The sequence below is a fragment of the Protopterus annectens genome, chromosome 5.part0 (assembly GCF_019279795.1).
Source record: "Protopterus annectens isolate FY-2018-M chromosome 5.part0, PAN1.0, whole genome shotgun sequence".
Taxonomy (NCBI): Eukaryota; Metazoa; Chordata; order Ceratodontiformes; family Protopteridae; genus Protopterus; species Protopterus annectens.
In genome coordinates, this window is record NC_056735.1 from 382,139,751 (window position 1) to 382,155,371 (window position 15,621).

General features: G+C 42.6%; 1 protein-coding gene across 1 annotated transcript in view; it reads left to right on the plus strand.

The window, feature by feature from the left end:
• NME7 (NME/NM23 family member 7) overlaps positions 1–15,621 on the plus strand; it is a 1,612,386-nt gene that overhangs the window by 1,146,653 nt on the left and 450,112 nt on the right. Inside the window, exon 8 of the mRNA XM_044071838.1 lies at positions 14,082–14,146. Coding sequence (XP_043927773.1) covers positions 14,082–14,146 — 65 coding nt within the window. The remainder of the gene's footprint in view (positions 1–14,081; positions 14,147–15,621) is intronic.

Genomic DNA, 15,621 nt, shown 5'->3' on the forward strand with positions numbered 1-15,621 from the left:
CGGCAGAGGAGGGCAGGGTGGATGCTGCCCTAGAGGCAGAGGGGGCCCGTGGAACTTTGGATCCAGAAAACCCTTCTCAGACCAACCCACGCAACACCCCTGAGGGGTTGCCCGACTGCTCCACTCTGGAGGCAGTCGGGGGGCATTTCTCGAAGCACATAGCAGTTTGGGAGTCCATCACGACAGACCGCTGGGTGCTTCGCATTATATCCAGAGGATATCAGATTCCCTTTTCTCTTTACCCATGCAGCCCCAGATACCTCCCTGATGTCCCACCCGATCAGAGGGAGGCCACAGCAACAGAAATCCAACAGTTGCTGGAAAAAAAGAGCCATCCAACACATCCCCCTAGACCAGTGTGGGTCGGGGTTTTACTCCAGGTTATTTTTGGTGCCAGAAAAGATGGGGGACTTAAGACCTATCCTCGACCTCTCCTCCCTGAACCTGTCAGTAACCAAAGAGAAGTTCCGCATGGTCACCCTTCAATCCATTCTCCCCCTTTTGTGGGAGAATGACTGGATGTGCTCTGTAGACCTCAAGGATGCGTACTACCACATTCTGGTGGACAGGTGATCCAGAAGGTTCCTCCACTTCTGGCTAGGAGCCAGTCATTTCCAATTCAGGGTCTTTTTGTTTGGTCTCACCACAGCCCCCAGAGTGTTCACCAAAGTGTTAGCAGTGATTGCAGCCCACCTGAGGCTCTAGGGAATCCAGGTCTACCCGTACCTGGACGACTGGCTCCTGACCGCCCCGACAAGGCATCTACTCTGCACAGCCAGAAACTACTTTCTTCGTCTAGCTCCCCAGCTGGGGATCACTATCAACATACAGAAGTCGTCTCTTACCCCGACTCAGACCATAGACTTCATAGGGGGCAAGATTAGACACAAACAAGCTCCTAGCTTTCTTGACCACAGACCGGCTACGAACCCTGAGGCTACATGTGCGGGCCATTCTACGTTCTCCAGCGCCTCCAGCGGAATTGGTCCTGAGGGCTCTAGGCTCAATGGTGGTGGCAATCAACCTTTTGCCAATGGCGCGTTTGAACATGAGGGTCTTGCAATGGACCCTCCAGGTCCAGTGGTCCTTCCTTCGATTTCCTCTGAGCCATCCCATTCCCCTCAGCAGGGCTTGCAAGAGGGCCCTCTTATGGTGGCTGCAATCTCCGAACCTCCAGGAAGGACGCCCCTTTTCTGTGGCCCCTCCCCTAGCCACAGTGACCATGGACGCCTCCCGCCTCGGGTGGGGGGTCATTGTTCGGGCAGGACAGTCCAAGGCACGTGGGACCTCTCTGCATATCAATGTCCTAGAGATGAGGGCAGTGCTGTTAGCGTTGCAAGCACTTCAGCACCTTCTTCCCGTAGGAACTATTACGATTCAGTCAGACAATATGTCTGTTGTCTGGTACATCAACAAACAGGGGGGAACCAGGTCCTACCCACTCTGTCGAGAGGCCATGAGGGTGTGGGAATGGGTGATCTCCACCAACCGCTTTCTTATAGCAACGCACATTCCGGGGTGGTCCAACATCCTAGCGGACAGACTAAGTCGCACCATCCTGTTACCACATGAGTGGTCTCTGAATCCTGAGATAGCGAATTGGATTTTCGCCGAATGGGGTTAACCCTGTTGCGATCTCTTTGCTTCTCCCTCGAACACAAAATATTATGACTACTTCGCTCTCATTTCCCCCTCCAGGGAACCTCCGAGAGACACTCTGGTGCATGCTTGGCCTCCCGGTCTACTTTATGCTTACCCTCCTCTTCCTGTCATGCTAAAGTTGGGGAGCAGGATAATTTTCATTGCCCCATTCTGGCCTCGTCAACCCTGGTTCCCTTACCTTTGGTCTCATCTGGTGAATCCTCCTTGGATTCTGGATCCCCGACCGGAACTAATATCCCACCCCCTAGATCTCCCAGTCCCAAATCTGGACAACCTCAAGCTCACAGCTTGGCTGCTCCAGTTCCACTTGTAGCTATGACTCCCGGTATCTCTTCCCCAGTTAAAACTATTCTAGTAGCAGCGCACAAGCCTTCTACTAGAAAGGTCTATAGTAGCAAATGGAAACGTTTCTCCATTTGGGTGGAATGTTGAAATTTGGATCCTTTCACAGCTCCTTTGCCAGCGGTATTCGACTTCCTGTCAGGGCTGTTTCATCAGGGGGCTAGCTCCTCCACAGTCAAGGTTCAACTAGCAGCTATCTCTCATTATCACGTGGGAAATGAACTGGGCCCTTTGATCACCATGAAATTGTGTAAGACCTTTTTGAAGGGCACCTTTCTGCTCAGACCTCCAGTGAAGGATGTAGTCCCTCCTTGGGATTTAATGCTGGTGCTTCAGGCCTTAACAGAGCTCCCCCGTTTGAGCCTGCAGCTTCAGTACATCTTAAATTCTTGTCATGGAAAATGGCCTTTCTTGTCGCTATCACCTCGGCTCGAAGGGTCTCTGAACTACAGGGCCTCTGTGTAAAACCCCCATATTTGACATTTCACAAGGATAGAGTTTACCTCAGGACCAGTCCATCCTTTCTTCCCAAGATCGCCTCTGAATCGAATATTAACCAGTCCATCAACCTACCAGTCTTCTTCCCTAATTACCAAAACAAAGGGGAATACAAATTACACTCACTGGATGTGCATAGACAACTTCGCTTCTACATCCACAGGACATCTGGTCATAGGCAATCTGACCAGTTGTTCGTCTCCTTTGCCAGATTTAACTTGGGTAAATCTGTGTCTAAAGTCATGCTGTCTAGATGGATCTCGCAGTGTATCCTTTTAGCGTATGAAAGTTCTGGCAGGCCCGCACCTCAGGGAGTCCATGCCCACTCTACTCAGTCTATGTCTACCTCTGCGGCTTTTAGAGCTAGAGTCTCTTTGGATGATATTTGTTCAGCAGCCACTTGGGCCTCATCTCATACCTTTACCAATCACTATAAATTGGACATTATCTCCAGAGGGAGAGCATCCTTTGGCTCTGCAGTGCTCCGAAACATACTTCCATGAAGGCCGCCCAAGGTTCAGGTAGCTGGGGACTCTGTCCCATAGGTTGCTGCACAAATGAAGTTAACTACTTCAGATTAAGAAGTTATGTACTCACCATAACGTTCCATCTGAGTAGGTAAGCTTCATTTGTCAGCAACCGTCCCTCCCTCCTGCGCCCTCACTTATGAATGTTTTCATACTCAGGTCCATGGGTGTTACCCACTTTATCTTGAAAGTATTAGTCTTCGAGCAGTATCTGCTTTTGGGCAAACTTGATCTGAGCTCAGTCAGGGTTGGCAGGGGATTATGGGTAGGGGGAGGAGCTTGGAACTCAGATCTAAAGCTATTGAAAACTGCCGGCTCGGATCCGAGGTCGGATCCGAATCCCATAGGTTGCTGACAAATGAAGTTTACCTACTCAGATGGAACGTTATGGTGAGTACATAACTTCTTATTTGCACACAGTAAACTCTTCAAAATAATTGCACTGTAATAAAGCACACACTGTAAACACTTTGTACAGTCTGAGATACTTCAAACAACTCCAGTTATGCTTTGAATGTCTTCGGTCAATGCGAAATAGTAGCTCATGCTCAAACACAGTTGTTTACTAAAAACATGCAGCCTCCTTGCTCATCTAAGCTTATTTTGCCCTTTATTGTACTTATGTCCTTTTAACCTCTTGTCATGCTCATTATACTTTTCTTGTGCTTGTTTTACTTTAAACACGTTCATTATGCAAATCTGAGGTAACTCTGTACCCCATAAGTATTTCTAATAATTTTATCGAATATCGTGGTTTCAAACACTTCGCTTAATCAGCAATGCATTTTGTGCCTTTCGTTTGATTAATATTACGTTCTGTGCTACTCATTTGATTTATAATGCATTTTGCACTTTATGAATGCTTCTTATCGTTTTCTTTATAAAATAAATAATTTGTGCGAGTTCTGGTTATCTGAAGTTTGTTTGTAGCCTTTTTTAATTGTTTGAGCACATGCATCACCCAGCCTGATCAATATACCTTTACAGTCAACTCTGCACCTCATGGCTTGAAGAAGTTGCACTTTCAATTCCAGTTCTGACACCATGTTGCTCATCCAGTCAGGATAAAGCAGACAAACAGTTGTGGGTTCATTTCAAGCAGCTTTATTATATACAAACACATCAGGATTAGGGCTTAGTAACTTAAACATACATAAACTTATGAACAGACTGACTACTGGACTCATACATATTAACACTCTGGCTATTCTCCTGAAATGGCACTGTTGCCTGCACATGCTCACTATTTATATGCGTGTGCCTATACTTGGAAATGCTTTTTAAAGATACAACACATTGTCTGTTCTATACCTTCAAAATCTGATCTTGGGCTTAAGAAAAGTCACTTGGTGCATCTCCTATGGCTCCAGCAGTAAAAAAGCATAAGACTTCGGCTCCCACTACTTCAGCAGAACCAAAGGCTAAAGTCAGAAAACTATTGGATCCAACTACCTCGGCACTGTCTGCTATGGCACCTCAGACCTTGGTGCCAGTCACATCGGTACTGACATCTTCAGCTTCCCTGTCGGTACTGGCTCCATTTACTATGCTTCCAGAAATATTGGAACCACGTTCAGTGCCAAAACAAATATAATTACTACACCTAGGACAAGGTATTTACTCTCTGTTGACCCTTTTGTGGGACAGCTCCTGAGTCCTTTTCTTGACAGATAAGAATCCCCCTCAGGTTTCTCTGTCCATTCCTCCTGGAGTCTTACGAAGTTGACGTTGTGAGTTTGGTGGATCGGCTTCTAGTGACTAGGAGTCTTTCTGTTTCTTCCCAGCCCCCACTCCCCTCTGGAGATGGGCTTTCTCTCCCAGGAGTCCACCAAGTCTTCCTCTTCTAACCTCCTTCTGAGGGTTTAGGGCTTATGACTCCAATCCCTCCAGTTCCTGCTGCTCTAGTGCTGACAGCTTTTTCCCCTTCTCTTCCAGGATCTGCCTTGACTTCTTCAGTTTCTTTGGAACCAACAGACTCCTGGGGCCATAGCTACGCTGTCATGTCTGAGGGTTCCAGATCAGGTCCAGTTTTTTATTCGGAGTTGTCCATAACTCTTGGAGCTGTGGCAGACGTGAGCTCTACCTTGGCTCCTGTTTCGGGGATAGTTCTCTTGAGTGGGGTATGACCTCAGTTCTGAGGTTGTCCTTTTCAGTCCTGGGTTCCCATCTTTCTTTGAGGCAGGGGGCCTGCGTTACAGGTAAAGGAGAGGGCATTGTCCTCTGCAGGTTCTCAGCTGCCCCCTTACATTTCATAGTTTTATCCCAGGACTCCCTCTTGCCCAGAGCTGCCACCAACATATATGCCCAGGCAGCAAACACCTAAGCTACAAGATACACCTGCACAGGGCCCCTCTTCTTCAAGTCCTCCTCAGAGATTCCCCCTGCGGAATCTGTCACAGAAGACATGGACTTCAATGATGGGGACGGTCCCACCCCCCCCCCCGGTTGCTCCCAGAAGGCATCTTCTTTGGAGACATTCTAGAGATTCTGAAACAGAGGGGTAATTGGAAGCCCAAAGACCCTACCTCTGAGGAGTCTGTGTACTTGCAGGCTTTTGTTGCTCTCCCATCTCCTTTTTGCATGAGCCCTCCAGTTGACAATCTTAATAAATTGATTGCGCAGTGGGCTTGGAAGGCTCCTAACTCTGTAGAGCCAATTCCCTGGTGACCGGACAGAATACTCTCAGATTCAGAAGACCACCAGCACTGGGCTAAGAGGGTAGCAGTAGATGCTTTGGTGGTGGTGGCGGCCAACAAAAAGGAATTAACTGAAGAGAGTTCCACTGTTCACCCCACTAGTCAAGAGTCCAGGGCGATGGACAGATTTGGAAAGCAGGTGAACGCATCATCGACCTTCACTTTAAAGTCTTTGAATTTTATGGCACATTTTACTAGGCTCCAGAGGGATTTGATCAAGGAGTTATCAGGCACCCTAGCAGGAGCTGTGTCTGAGGAGGTCCAGGATAAAGTGGCCTTCCACCTAGCTACACTGGAGTCTTTCCAACTCATCCATGAAGCTCATTGCGCATGCATCCAAAGGGCCAATGAGAGCAGTGGGTTCAGGCATTGCCATAAGACATCACGCCGGAATGCACTTGTGTGAGTTTGCAGAGCCATTTAAGTCTTCCTTCATTAATATTCATTTTGACGGAGCTTCCTTGTTCAGCCCAAAAGTCAAAATATACTCTAGCCATGTGCGAGAAAGTTGGAAAGACCCTATCTGCAGTGGGCATATGTTTTTCTGCTCCCCAACAGTCCTACTTTAGGAATTAGAGGAGCAGTAAGATGGGGTTCAAAAAATCCCAAGGGCCTTTTCAGGACACGTGGTGGGGGCTCCCCTCAGGGCAGAGGGGGAGTTTTAATGGAAGATGCCAATCCTGTGAAAGAGATGCCCCTCAAAATCAGGGTTCCAGAGATTCTTTCTCTGGTCAAACCTACCAGTGCTGCAGAAATGGGGCCTGATTGCTTACCTCTGGAACCAGCCGGGGGATGATTTTCTCTGCACTCAAGAGTCTGTTGGCAAATAATTTCAGATACTTGGATGCAGAGGATCATTGCCAGAGGTTACCATATTCCCTTCACTCTGTTTCCATGATCAAGATGAAGACTCCCCAATGTTCCACCCATTCAGAGGGGTCAAGCAGCTTTAGAGATTCAAAAGCTGCTAGAAAATGAGTCATTCAAGAAGTCCCACCAGACCAGATAGGATCCAGATTTTACTCAAGGTTCTTTTTGGTGCCAAAAAAGACAGGGAACTTGAGACCAATTTTAGATCTCAGCCTTCTGAACAAATTTCTTCAGCAGGGAAAATTCCAAGTGGTCACTGTTCAGTCTATACGTCCCTTTTTAGACAAAAATGATTGGATGTGCTCTATAGATATTTAGGGTGCGTATTACCACATAAAAATGGACAAATGTTCCAGAAGGTTCCTCTGCTTTTGGCTAGCAGCTAGTCATTTTAAGTTCAAAGTGCTGCCCTTTGGCCTCACAACAGCCCAAAGGATGTTGGAGTGTTTGGCAGCAGTGACAGCTCACTTGAGACTGCACGGATTCCGGGTGTTTCCATATCTGGATGACTGTTGCATCACCATTCCCACCGGGCATCTGCTGCTTTGAGCAACAGATTTAATTCTGCACCTGGTCTCTCATCTAGGCATTACAGTGAATCAATCAAAATCTCAGCTAAGTCCCACTCAAGATCTAGAGTTCATAGGAGCTCATCTGAATACCATCTCTTGTGTAGCTTCCCTTCCTCTTTACAGGCTACAGAAGATAAAATCCCAAGTACAAGCCATTCTGTCCAGTGACAAGGCTCCTGCACTTCTAGTCCTTTGAGCTTTAGGGTCCATGACAGTGACTATTACCTTAGTCTCACTAGCAAGATTTCGCATGCAGCTGCTACAATGGCTTTTGGCATCCCAGTGGTCCATCCAAACCCATTCAATGATGTATCAAATTTTAATCACCGTTCATTGCAAGAAAGACTTATCCTGGTGATGGAATCCGATGAAATTCTCTTAGGCTGTCCCTTCATTCAACCTCAGCCCAAGGCCATAGTGACCATGAATGCCTCCCATATGGGATGGGTGGCCATTATCTGGGCAGAACGGTCTAAGATAATTCATCCCTAATGGAGGCCAATCTGCATATCATTGTTCTGGAACTGAGGGCAGTGCTCTTAGCTTTGCAAGTCTTCCAAGCTGTCGTCCCTCTAGGAATGATTGCAGTTCAATCAGATAACATGTCAGTCGTCTGGCACATCGACAAACAGGGTGGAACCAGGTCTTACCCCCCCCCCCCATGTCTAGAAACTCTGAGTGTGGCAATATTTGATATCCTCCAACTGCTTAGCAAGGCACATCCTGGGGAGCTCGAATGTAATAGTGAACAAAATGAGCAGATGCATCCTCCTACCTCATGAGTGGTCTCGCAATCCCAGAGTGGCAGAAGAGATTTTGCTGTGACCTGTTTGCTTCTCCCCTGAACAACAAGTGCAGCAGCTACTTTGCCCTAATCCCCTCTCAGGAGGAGTCCCCAAAAGATACTGTCCTTGAGACTGCTCTATGCCTTTCCCCCCTTTCCACTGATTCCTCTCTTCTTAAAGAAAGCTATCAAGTTGAAGAGCAAGGTGATCTTCATTGCCCCCTTTTGGGCTCATCATGTTTGGTTCCCATTTCTGTGGCCTCACCTCCTTCACTGTCTTTGGACTCAGAAGATCCAGAACTGGGTCCAATCTCATCCACAAGGACTGGTCCATCCCAATCTTCAGAACCTGAAGCTTACGGCTTGGTTCCTCAAATTCTATCAAAAGCCAGGTGGAAAATGTTATCTTCTTCAGTCCAAAACATTTTATTGGCTTCCCCTAAAGCTTCCACCAGGAAGCTTTACCACAGCAAGTTGAAAAGATTTTCTATTTGGGTGCACAGTAATGGTCTTAATCCTTTCCCCACACCAGTTGAAAAAATATTAGAATTTTTAGCTACTCTTTTTGAACAAGGAGCCTCTGCTTCTACCGTTAAAGTCCAACTAGCTGATATTTCCCATTTTCACAATGGCTTTAAAGAACATCCTCTGATTTCCCACAGATTGTGTAAAGTAGTTATGAAAGGAACCTTGCGGTTGATACCACCTTATAAGGATCCTCTAGGTCCTTGGGATCTGACTGTGGTTCTCCAGTCTTTGGTCCTTTCCCCCTTTGAATTGGCGGCTACCTGTCACTTAAATTTTCTTTCTTGGAAGACCATTTTTCTGATAGCCATTACCTCTGCCAAAAGAATTTCTAAAATACAAGCACTTTCTTCAAACCCCCCATATTTTATTTTTCATAAAGATAGGATTTCACTAAGAACCAAACTATCCTTTCTACCTAAGGTGGTCTCAGAAACTAATATTATCAATCCATTGACTTGTTTTCTTTCCATATTTCTGTAACAAAGGTGAATATTGCATACATCTGCTGGATGTTCACAGACAATTACATTGCTACCTCAGAACTAATGAATTTGGAAAAATCGGACCACTTATTTGTCTTTCTCTGGTCCGTCTCTGGTGAATTCAGTGGCAAATGTCACCTTGTCAAGATGGTTAAGAGACTGTATATCTTTCATTTACAATAAAAAAAATCTCCAATTACCAGCACCAGTCAGAACGCATTCTACAAGGGCAATAGCCACATCCACTGGTTTCCATTCCAAAACTTCTATGGATGAAATATGTGCAGCAGCAACCCGGGCTACTCCTCATACCTTTATCACTCATTACAGATCGGATCCTTTGGCTCTATGGTTCTCAGGAATAACCTTCTTTAAGGCCACCCAAGATCTAAAGTAGCTGGGGACTCAGTCCCAAAGGTCAAGAATAAATGAAAATTGACAACATCAGGTAAAGAAGTTATGTACTCACCATAATGTTCCATCTGTGTTGTCTATCTTCATTTATCATTGACTCCCCTCCCTTCTGTCCCCATCCTTCAGACTCCTTGGAGGATCAGTCGCTTGTCCTTGTAACCTTATCAGTTTTCACCTTGGACATAGACTCTTCTTTTCCATATGTGTATTTTATTCAGTCTGTCTGTATAGTTGAAAACTCGATCTGAAGTAATCTGGAGAAGGGTATTGTGGGTAGAGACTTGGCTCGAGAGTTTTTGTCTCACGCAAGCTGTGTAATGGCCGAGCCGGTAACTAGAATCGGAACCAAGTCCCAAAGGTCAAGGATAAGTGAAGATCAACAACACAGATGGAACGTTATGGTGAGCGCACAACTTCTTTTTTATTAAACAGGCACCACTTCTTTTTTCTGCTTGTGCTTTCTGAGGTCCGTTCATTGGAAGGATTGTTTTGTTGGTTTCTCAAGTGTCTGTGCAACTTTGTGTGAGTTTTGTTGATTTTCAACTTTGCCCACTATCAGCCAGTTTTATTGGACTATCTGCCATTGGCACTTAATGGAATTGGCAGGGAGGATGGTCAGTCCCATCCTCTGAGGGGAGAGGTGGTTCTCAGCTAGCTCACTGATGCTCTGGGGTGAATGAAGGTTTGCCTGTTGCAGTGATCTGGTACATAAAAGATGCAGGCTATAGCCACCCAAACCAGTGACAGTAGCCCTTGCTACCATGTGTGAAGAAGTATGTATCCTTGTGGTTGAGGAGGATTGCCAGTTCCATGGGTGCCTGTGTGATGGCCTTCCCTGGATGGCTCTTGCCTCTATTTGTTAATGAGCAAATGTCTGTCAAGTGGGGGAAGACGTGGTCTGAGTCTGATCAGAGGAGGGCTTTGATGGTCAGCGGGCACAAGACCAATAAAAACAATGTCCATTACTAGTAATGTGTAGGTATTATAACAGAGATCAGACAAAATATTGCCCTACTTAGGGACAGGTACCATTGGCAGTAACAGAATGCTGGAGTATTTAGGCAAAACTGCCATGTCCATGTATCATGAGCAGTAAATAGTAATGGAAGAGGCAAGATGTTTGAACAAATCATTGCTGATGCATCATGTTGTAATAGTTTGTTCAACTCTGGAATTATTTTTCAGGACCCATACCAAATATATCCATGCACCATAATGACAAAATAGGTCATTGCTTTGCTAGTACCAGTCTGTCGGCATGCTGTAGTCTGTTGCCAAGATCATTTTCCCTTTTCTATCTTCCTTTGAATTGATAGTTTTAAGATCTCTGTTTCTAACACCCACATTGACACACAAGTATTTCTTCAGAGAAGGCAAGGAATAGAGCATCTCAGAGTACTTAGACTTAAAAGCAGAGGGAAAAAACTGTTCCACTTGAGGCAGTCAGTACTTTTAATAACTTATTCTTAAGTACTTTAAACAGCCAAGCCTCGCTCCTCAAAAATAGAGTGAAAATTAACCATGCACCATGGCTCACTAACCAGACAAAAGGTACAATATCTAACAGAGACAAAGCTTGGAAATAATGGCTTAAACTTAAAAATGCCCTGTAACCTGCAACTTTATAGAGAATTGCACAATTTGAGTAGAAAACAAGTTTACCTAGATAAAAAAAAAATCATAGCCACCTGCAACTTCAACACAAAAATGATACCAAAAATTTCTGGACATCAATATGTAATCTGTTATATTTGGGTGCAAACAAGGAACCAACCTTTCTTATAATAACATTCCACTAAAAATTGCAACTTTATTCAATGCCTACTTCATAGAAAGCATTACCTCCTAATTAAAAACTTTTTACTCCCATCAAGTGTTTCTGCCCCCTTGGTAACACCCAATCCTAGTAATTCAGCAAACAGGTTAGACCAAAAACCAGTGTTCTCCATGCATGATGCATACTGCCACTTCCTTTACTCCCTCTACATCTCCACCTGAACCTAATTTACTCTCTATATCCATTGCAAACAAATTCTACTTGGAACCTGTCTCCACATCAGTGACAAAAAAGCTTCTACTTAAACTCAAACTATGATCTACTGCAACTGACAGCCTGCCATCTGAATACCTAAAGATAGCTGCCAATGCCATAGCATATCCCGTCTCCATCCTTATCAGTAGATCTGTATCCGAATCTTATGTACGCTTTCTATGTAAAAACCCTGTATTATCCCTCTTTATAAAGGTGACATCTTGGTTGATGTCTCTAACTTTTGTCCTGTTGCAATATTATCACACCTCTCAAAAATTCTAGAAAGCTGTATTCATAAGCAACTCCTCCATTATCTTCTACAAGAGTGGCACTTAACATCTACCCAACATGGCTTCTGCCCAACACACAGTACAACTACTGCCCTACTGTCATTCACTGATGCCATTAACAAATACAGAGTCAGAGAAACATGTTTCCTCCTTATTCCTTGACCTGTCAAAAGCTTTCAAATAGTTTCCCATCCTAATATTTTGTATAAACTGTCTCAACTTGGACTATCCCCTTCTTCATTACTGTGGTTCAGTAGCTATTTAACTCAACAGGTTCCAGTATATAAAGTGGTAGAATACTCACTATACCTGCAAGTCTCCACTGGAGTATCCAAAGGTTCTAGTCTTTGTTCCCTTCTCTTCAAAGTCTTTATCAATGACCTCTATATCTCCATAGGTCCAGCCTCTATTATACAACATGCTAATGAGTCTACACTTAATATGTGCATCTAATAACTTGCCTCAGCTTCTCTATCTCATGCAAGAAGCTTTTTTCTCAGTAGAGAAATGGCTCCATGTTGCCCAACTGCTACTTAACCCTAAAAAAACAAAGTTACTGCTATTTTTCCCAAATCTCACATGCCTGATAAAGTGAATTTTAAAATCTTTCCACTAAACAAAACCAAAATTGAAATAGTCTCCCATACAAAACTTCTTGGAGTGATTATAGATGATAGCCTTACATTTGTCCTGCATGATCAAAATAACATAAAAAACTCCCCCAAAATTAGGAATACGCTACAGGCATAAAATCTTCCTTAACAGTGCCACTAAAACCACTCTTGCCACTACCGACCTTATCCCATCTCTGTTATATAGTGCACTCATCCTAACAAACCTTCAGACTACAGTTAAAAATGAGCTGGAGTCATGCTATAATAAGGCTGCAATATTTGCTACCAACAAACAATACTGCAAACACCACTGTATTGGCCTTAAGGCTTTAAATGGGCTTAAACTGCCTTACCACCTAGATTTACATACAGCATTATTCAGAAAGCCAATGACTGCCCTGCTTTTATTCCTATTCTCCATTCCTGTCGCCCTAACAGACTTCTTCGATCTAATGAGCAATATCGTCTCAGCATATATAAACCCCACAACTCCTCTGACAAATGCCCCTACTCATACTCTTATTGCTAAAAATGGAATTCTAGCCCTATGCAAATTAGATCCATCTCCAGAATCTTCAAATTCAAACTACTACTAAAAGACTGCCTAAATAAGACCTGGCTCTACACCTGCACTATCCCAGGCTGAGTTAGTCCATCCCTCCTTCTACCACCAACATACTTTGACTATGTTCAGAGAGAAGGAATCATTAAAATCTATTTCTTATACATAGATCAAATATATTTTGCCTGGCTTATATTATCTAGTTCTCTGTTCCAAAGATTGTATTCAGTGTGTTTTATGCCATCTCTGTGAACTGCAAACTGTGAACACTTTCTTTATGGACATTGTTCTTTTTCAACTGGTTATAGCTTTCTAAATATTTGCACCACGTATGTATGGGCTCACTCTATGAGCTGAAGCTGAAATTTTTACTTAGTTAATATCTCATTCTTCTGTATTACACTTTAACTTTAACTGTAATCATATCAAGTCATTGTAGAGCTTTTCTCCCCTGGCTTCTGCTGAAAATTAGATATTATCCCAGTCTGGCTTTCCTGGTAAACAAATGTCAAATATATGAATAAAATAATAAAAGTATGATGGGATTAAAGTGTGCTTGACGGGTGTTTTGGGCTCATTAGTGATTATTTGTAAGACATGCTTGGCATTGTTTTATAGAGGAACATACACTATAAGCACATTAGGTTAAAAAACTTATCCAGTTTCACATTTAACAATGCCCTGTTTACTCATCATATGCCAGTATTATATCTTTAAGATTTATCAACCATTACTGATACTGGCAAAACAAGGTTAGGACGTTGTGCTGCCCTTTAGTTTCAGGGAAAACACATCTCTTTGTCTTAGTATATATACTTTTTTTGAAGTCGTGTGCTTGTTTCCTTTGCTTTTGTTTTACCATTGTATTTTAACCTATATTTTTCTGTTTCCCATTTCCTGGTAGAAAGTCCAACATCATTTAACCTTTGCTAGTGTTGAATGTCCTAAATAAAAATCCATAATCCATACTTTGTTGTTTTTAGAAACCTGTGTAGCGTGAGTCTTCAAGAGTACTGTACTAAAGGACAAGAAATGGTAAAGCTACATGGCAGACCTAGTTTTGCTATGCTATAAATGCATTTTTTTTTTTTTTTTTTGCTGTTGCCATTGTTGCATTTGCACAAGTGGAATTAGCCAAGTAGGAAGTAAAAGATTTGTTGATATTTTTTTTTTTTTTTTGCTTTATAAATACTGTTTTATATTTACAGGACTGGCTGGGACAATAGTAAGTGCAATTTCTGGTGCAGGATTTGAAATTTCAGCAATGCAGATGGTAAGACATTGCATGTTTTACTGTTCATTATGCAAGCATTGTCCATTAAAAAGTGGATATTGTAGCCATTTTTTTTCACTCTGCATATGATGTAAATGTGGATATATACTTTTAACCAAAGTCTGCCACCTGATCATATTTTAGTTATTTATATTTATTGATTGAATTATTGAATTTTTGGTGAGTGGATAACCCAATTGCAAATGTTTGAAATCATCAGGCGTACTCCGTAATTGAGTAATGTACAGGTTGTATTATATATTTACCTATTTTATTTGTTTATTTCATTTGTTTATTCTTTTATCATCTGGCTGAGTGGGCTGACTCAGACTGACCTAATCAAAAGGCAAAAGTTACTAAAAAAGATTTCGGTGCATACAATGAACAATGATAGCTACAGTGAGTAGAATATCTCACAGTAGTACGACCATAACTGTGACTCCTGAAACAGTAGACATTTGTGTGAATGGGAAAAAAGCAATCTAATTCCAGCACTTGAGTATCTCAAGAATATTACCACTTCTTGTTTTTTTGCGTATGAGGTTTAGCTGAATTTTTTTCATTTATGTTCACAAATCTCTGACTGTAAATATTGTTGTGATTATTTTATAAACTGAAAATCCAATAAAAACTTAAAAAAAGAATATTCCCACTCTCTGAGGTACAGTTATTTCAGCATTATTGTATGCAAGTGTCATCAAAATTGCTTTAAATGTGTAACAGTGAGTGTTTAAATTTACTGCTTTTGTGTTTGGCAAACATCACTTTTAAATGTTCACAGTATCAAAACTCAAAAGTACTAAGACTCACACTTCTGACAGGGAGCTGTTAGTATGGTTCATTCACTGCATACTATACTATATAGCATATATAATTCGTGTAGAGCAGTTTATATTTTAAATATAGATGGATGTCTATAATGCACTGCAGTTGGCAGTTATGGAATACCATTCCCTAACCAGCAAAAGTGAGTTGGTAAATGGCCTTAAGTTAATATCAGTTTACCTATATTTTGTTGAGTTAACACAATTCACGTTAGTTATGCTTTTCTAAAACTCCAGTTCCAAAAAGTATAACTGGATAGCCATAGAAGAAAAAATTTATTTTGTCAGAAGGTCAAGATGACAGTCTCTTTTCCACGTGTCACACTACAGTGGAGAAAAATGAAAAAAAAGTGCATTTGTCAAATGGACTTTGGATGATTTAGTAAGAAAATGTTCTCTTCTTCCACTTTAGCATTCAAAATTCTTACCTATCAGCAATTGTCTTCAAGTTTATTTCTAGCAAACAACTCTCCACAGGGGAACCCTTCCACACAGAAATTATTGCTCTTTTAGGACGATGCATCACACTGTGGGTAAGCATATTATGATATTGAAATTTTGACAAAAGGAATGTCAGTCACACATGCCTTACATCATTAACACCAGAAATCTGTCATGCAGGCAAAGTATTGCATACATCATTGGGCAGGT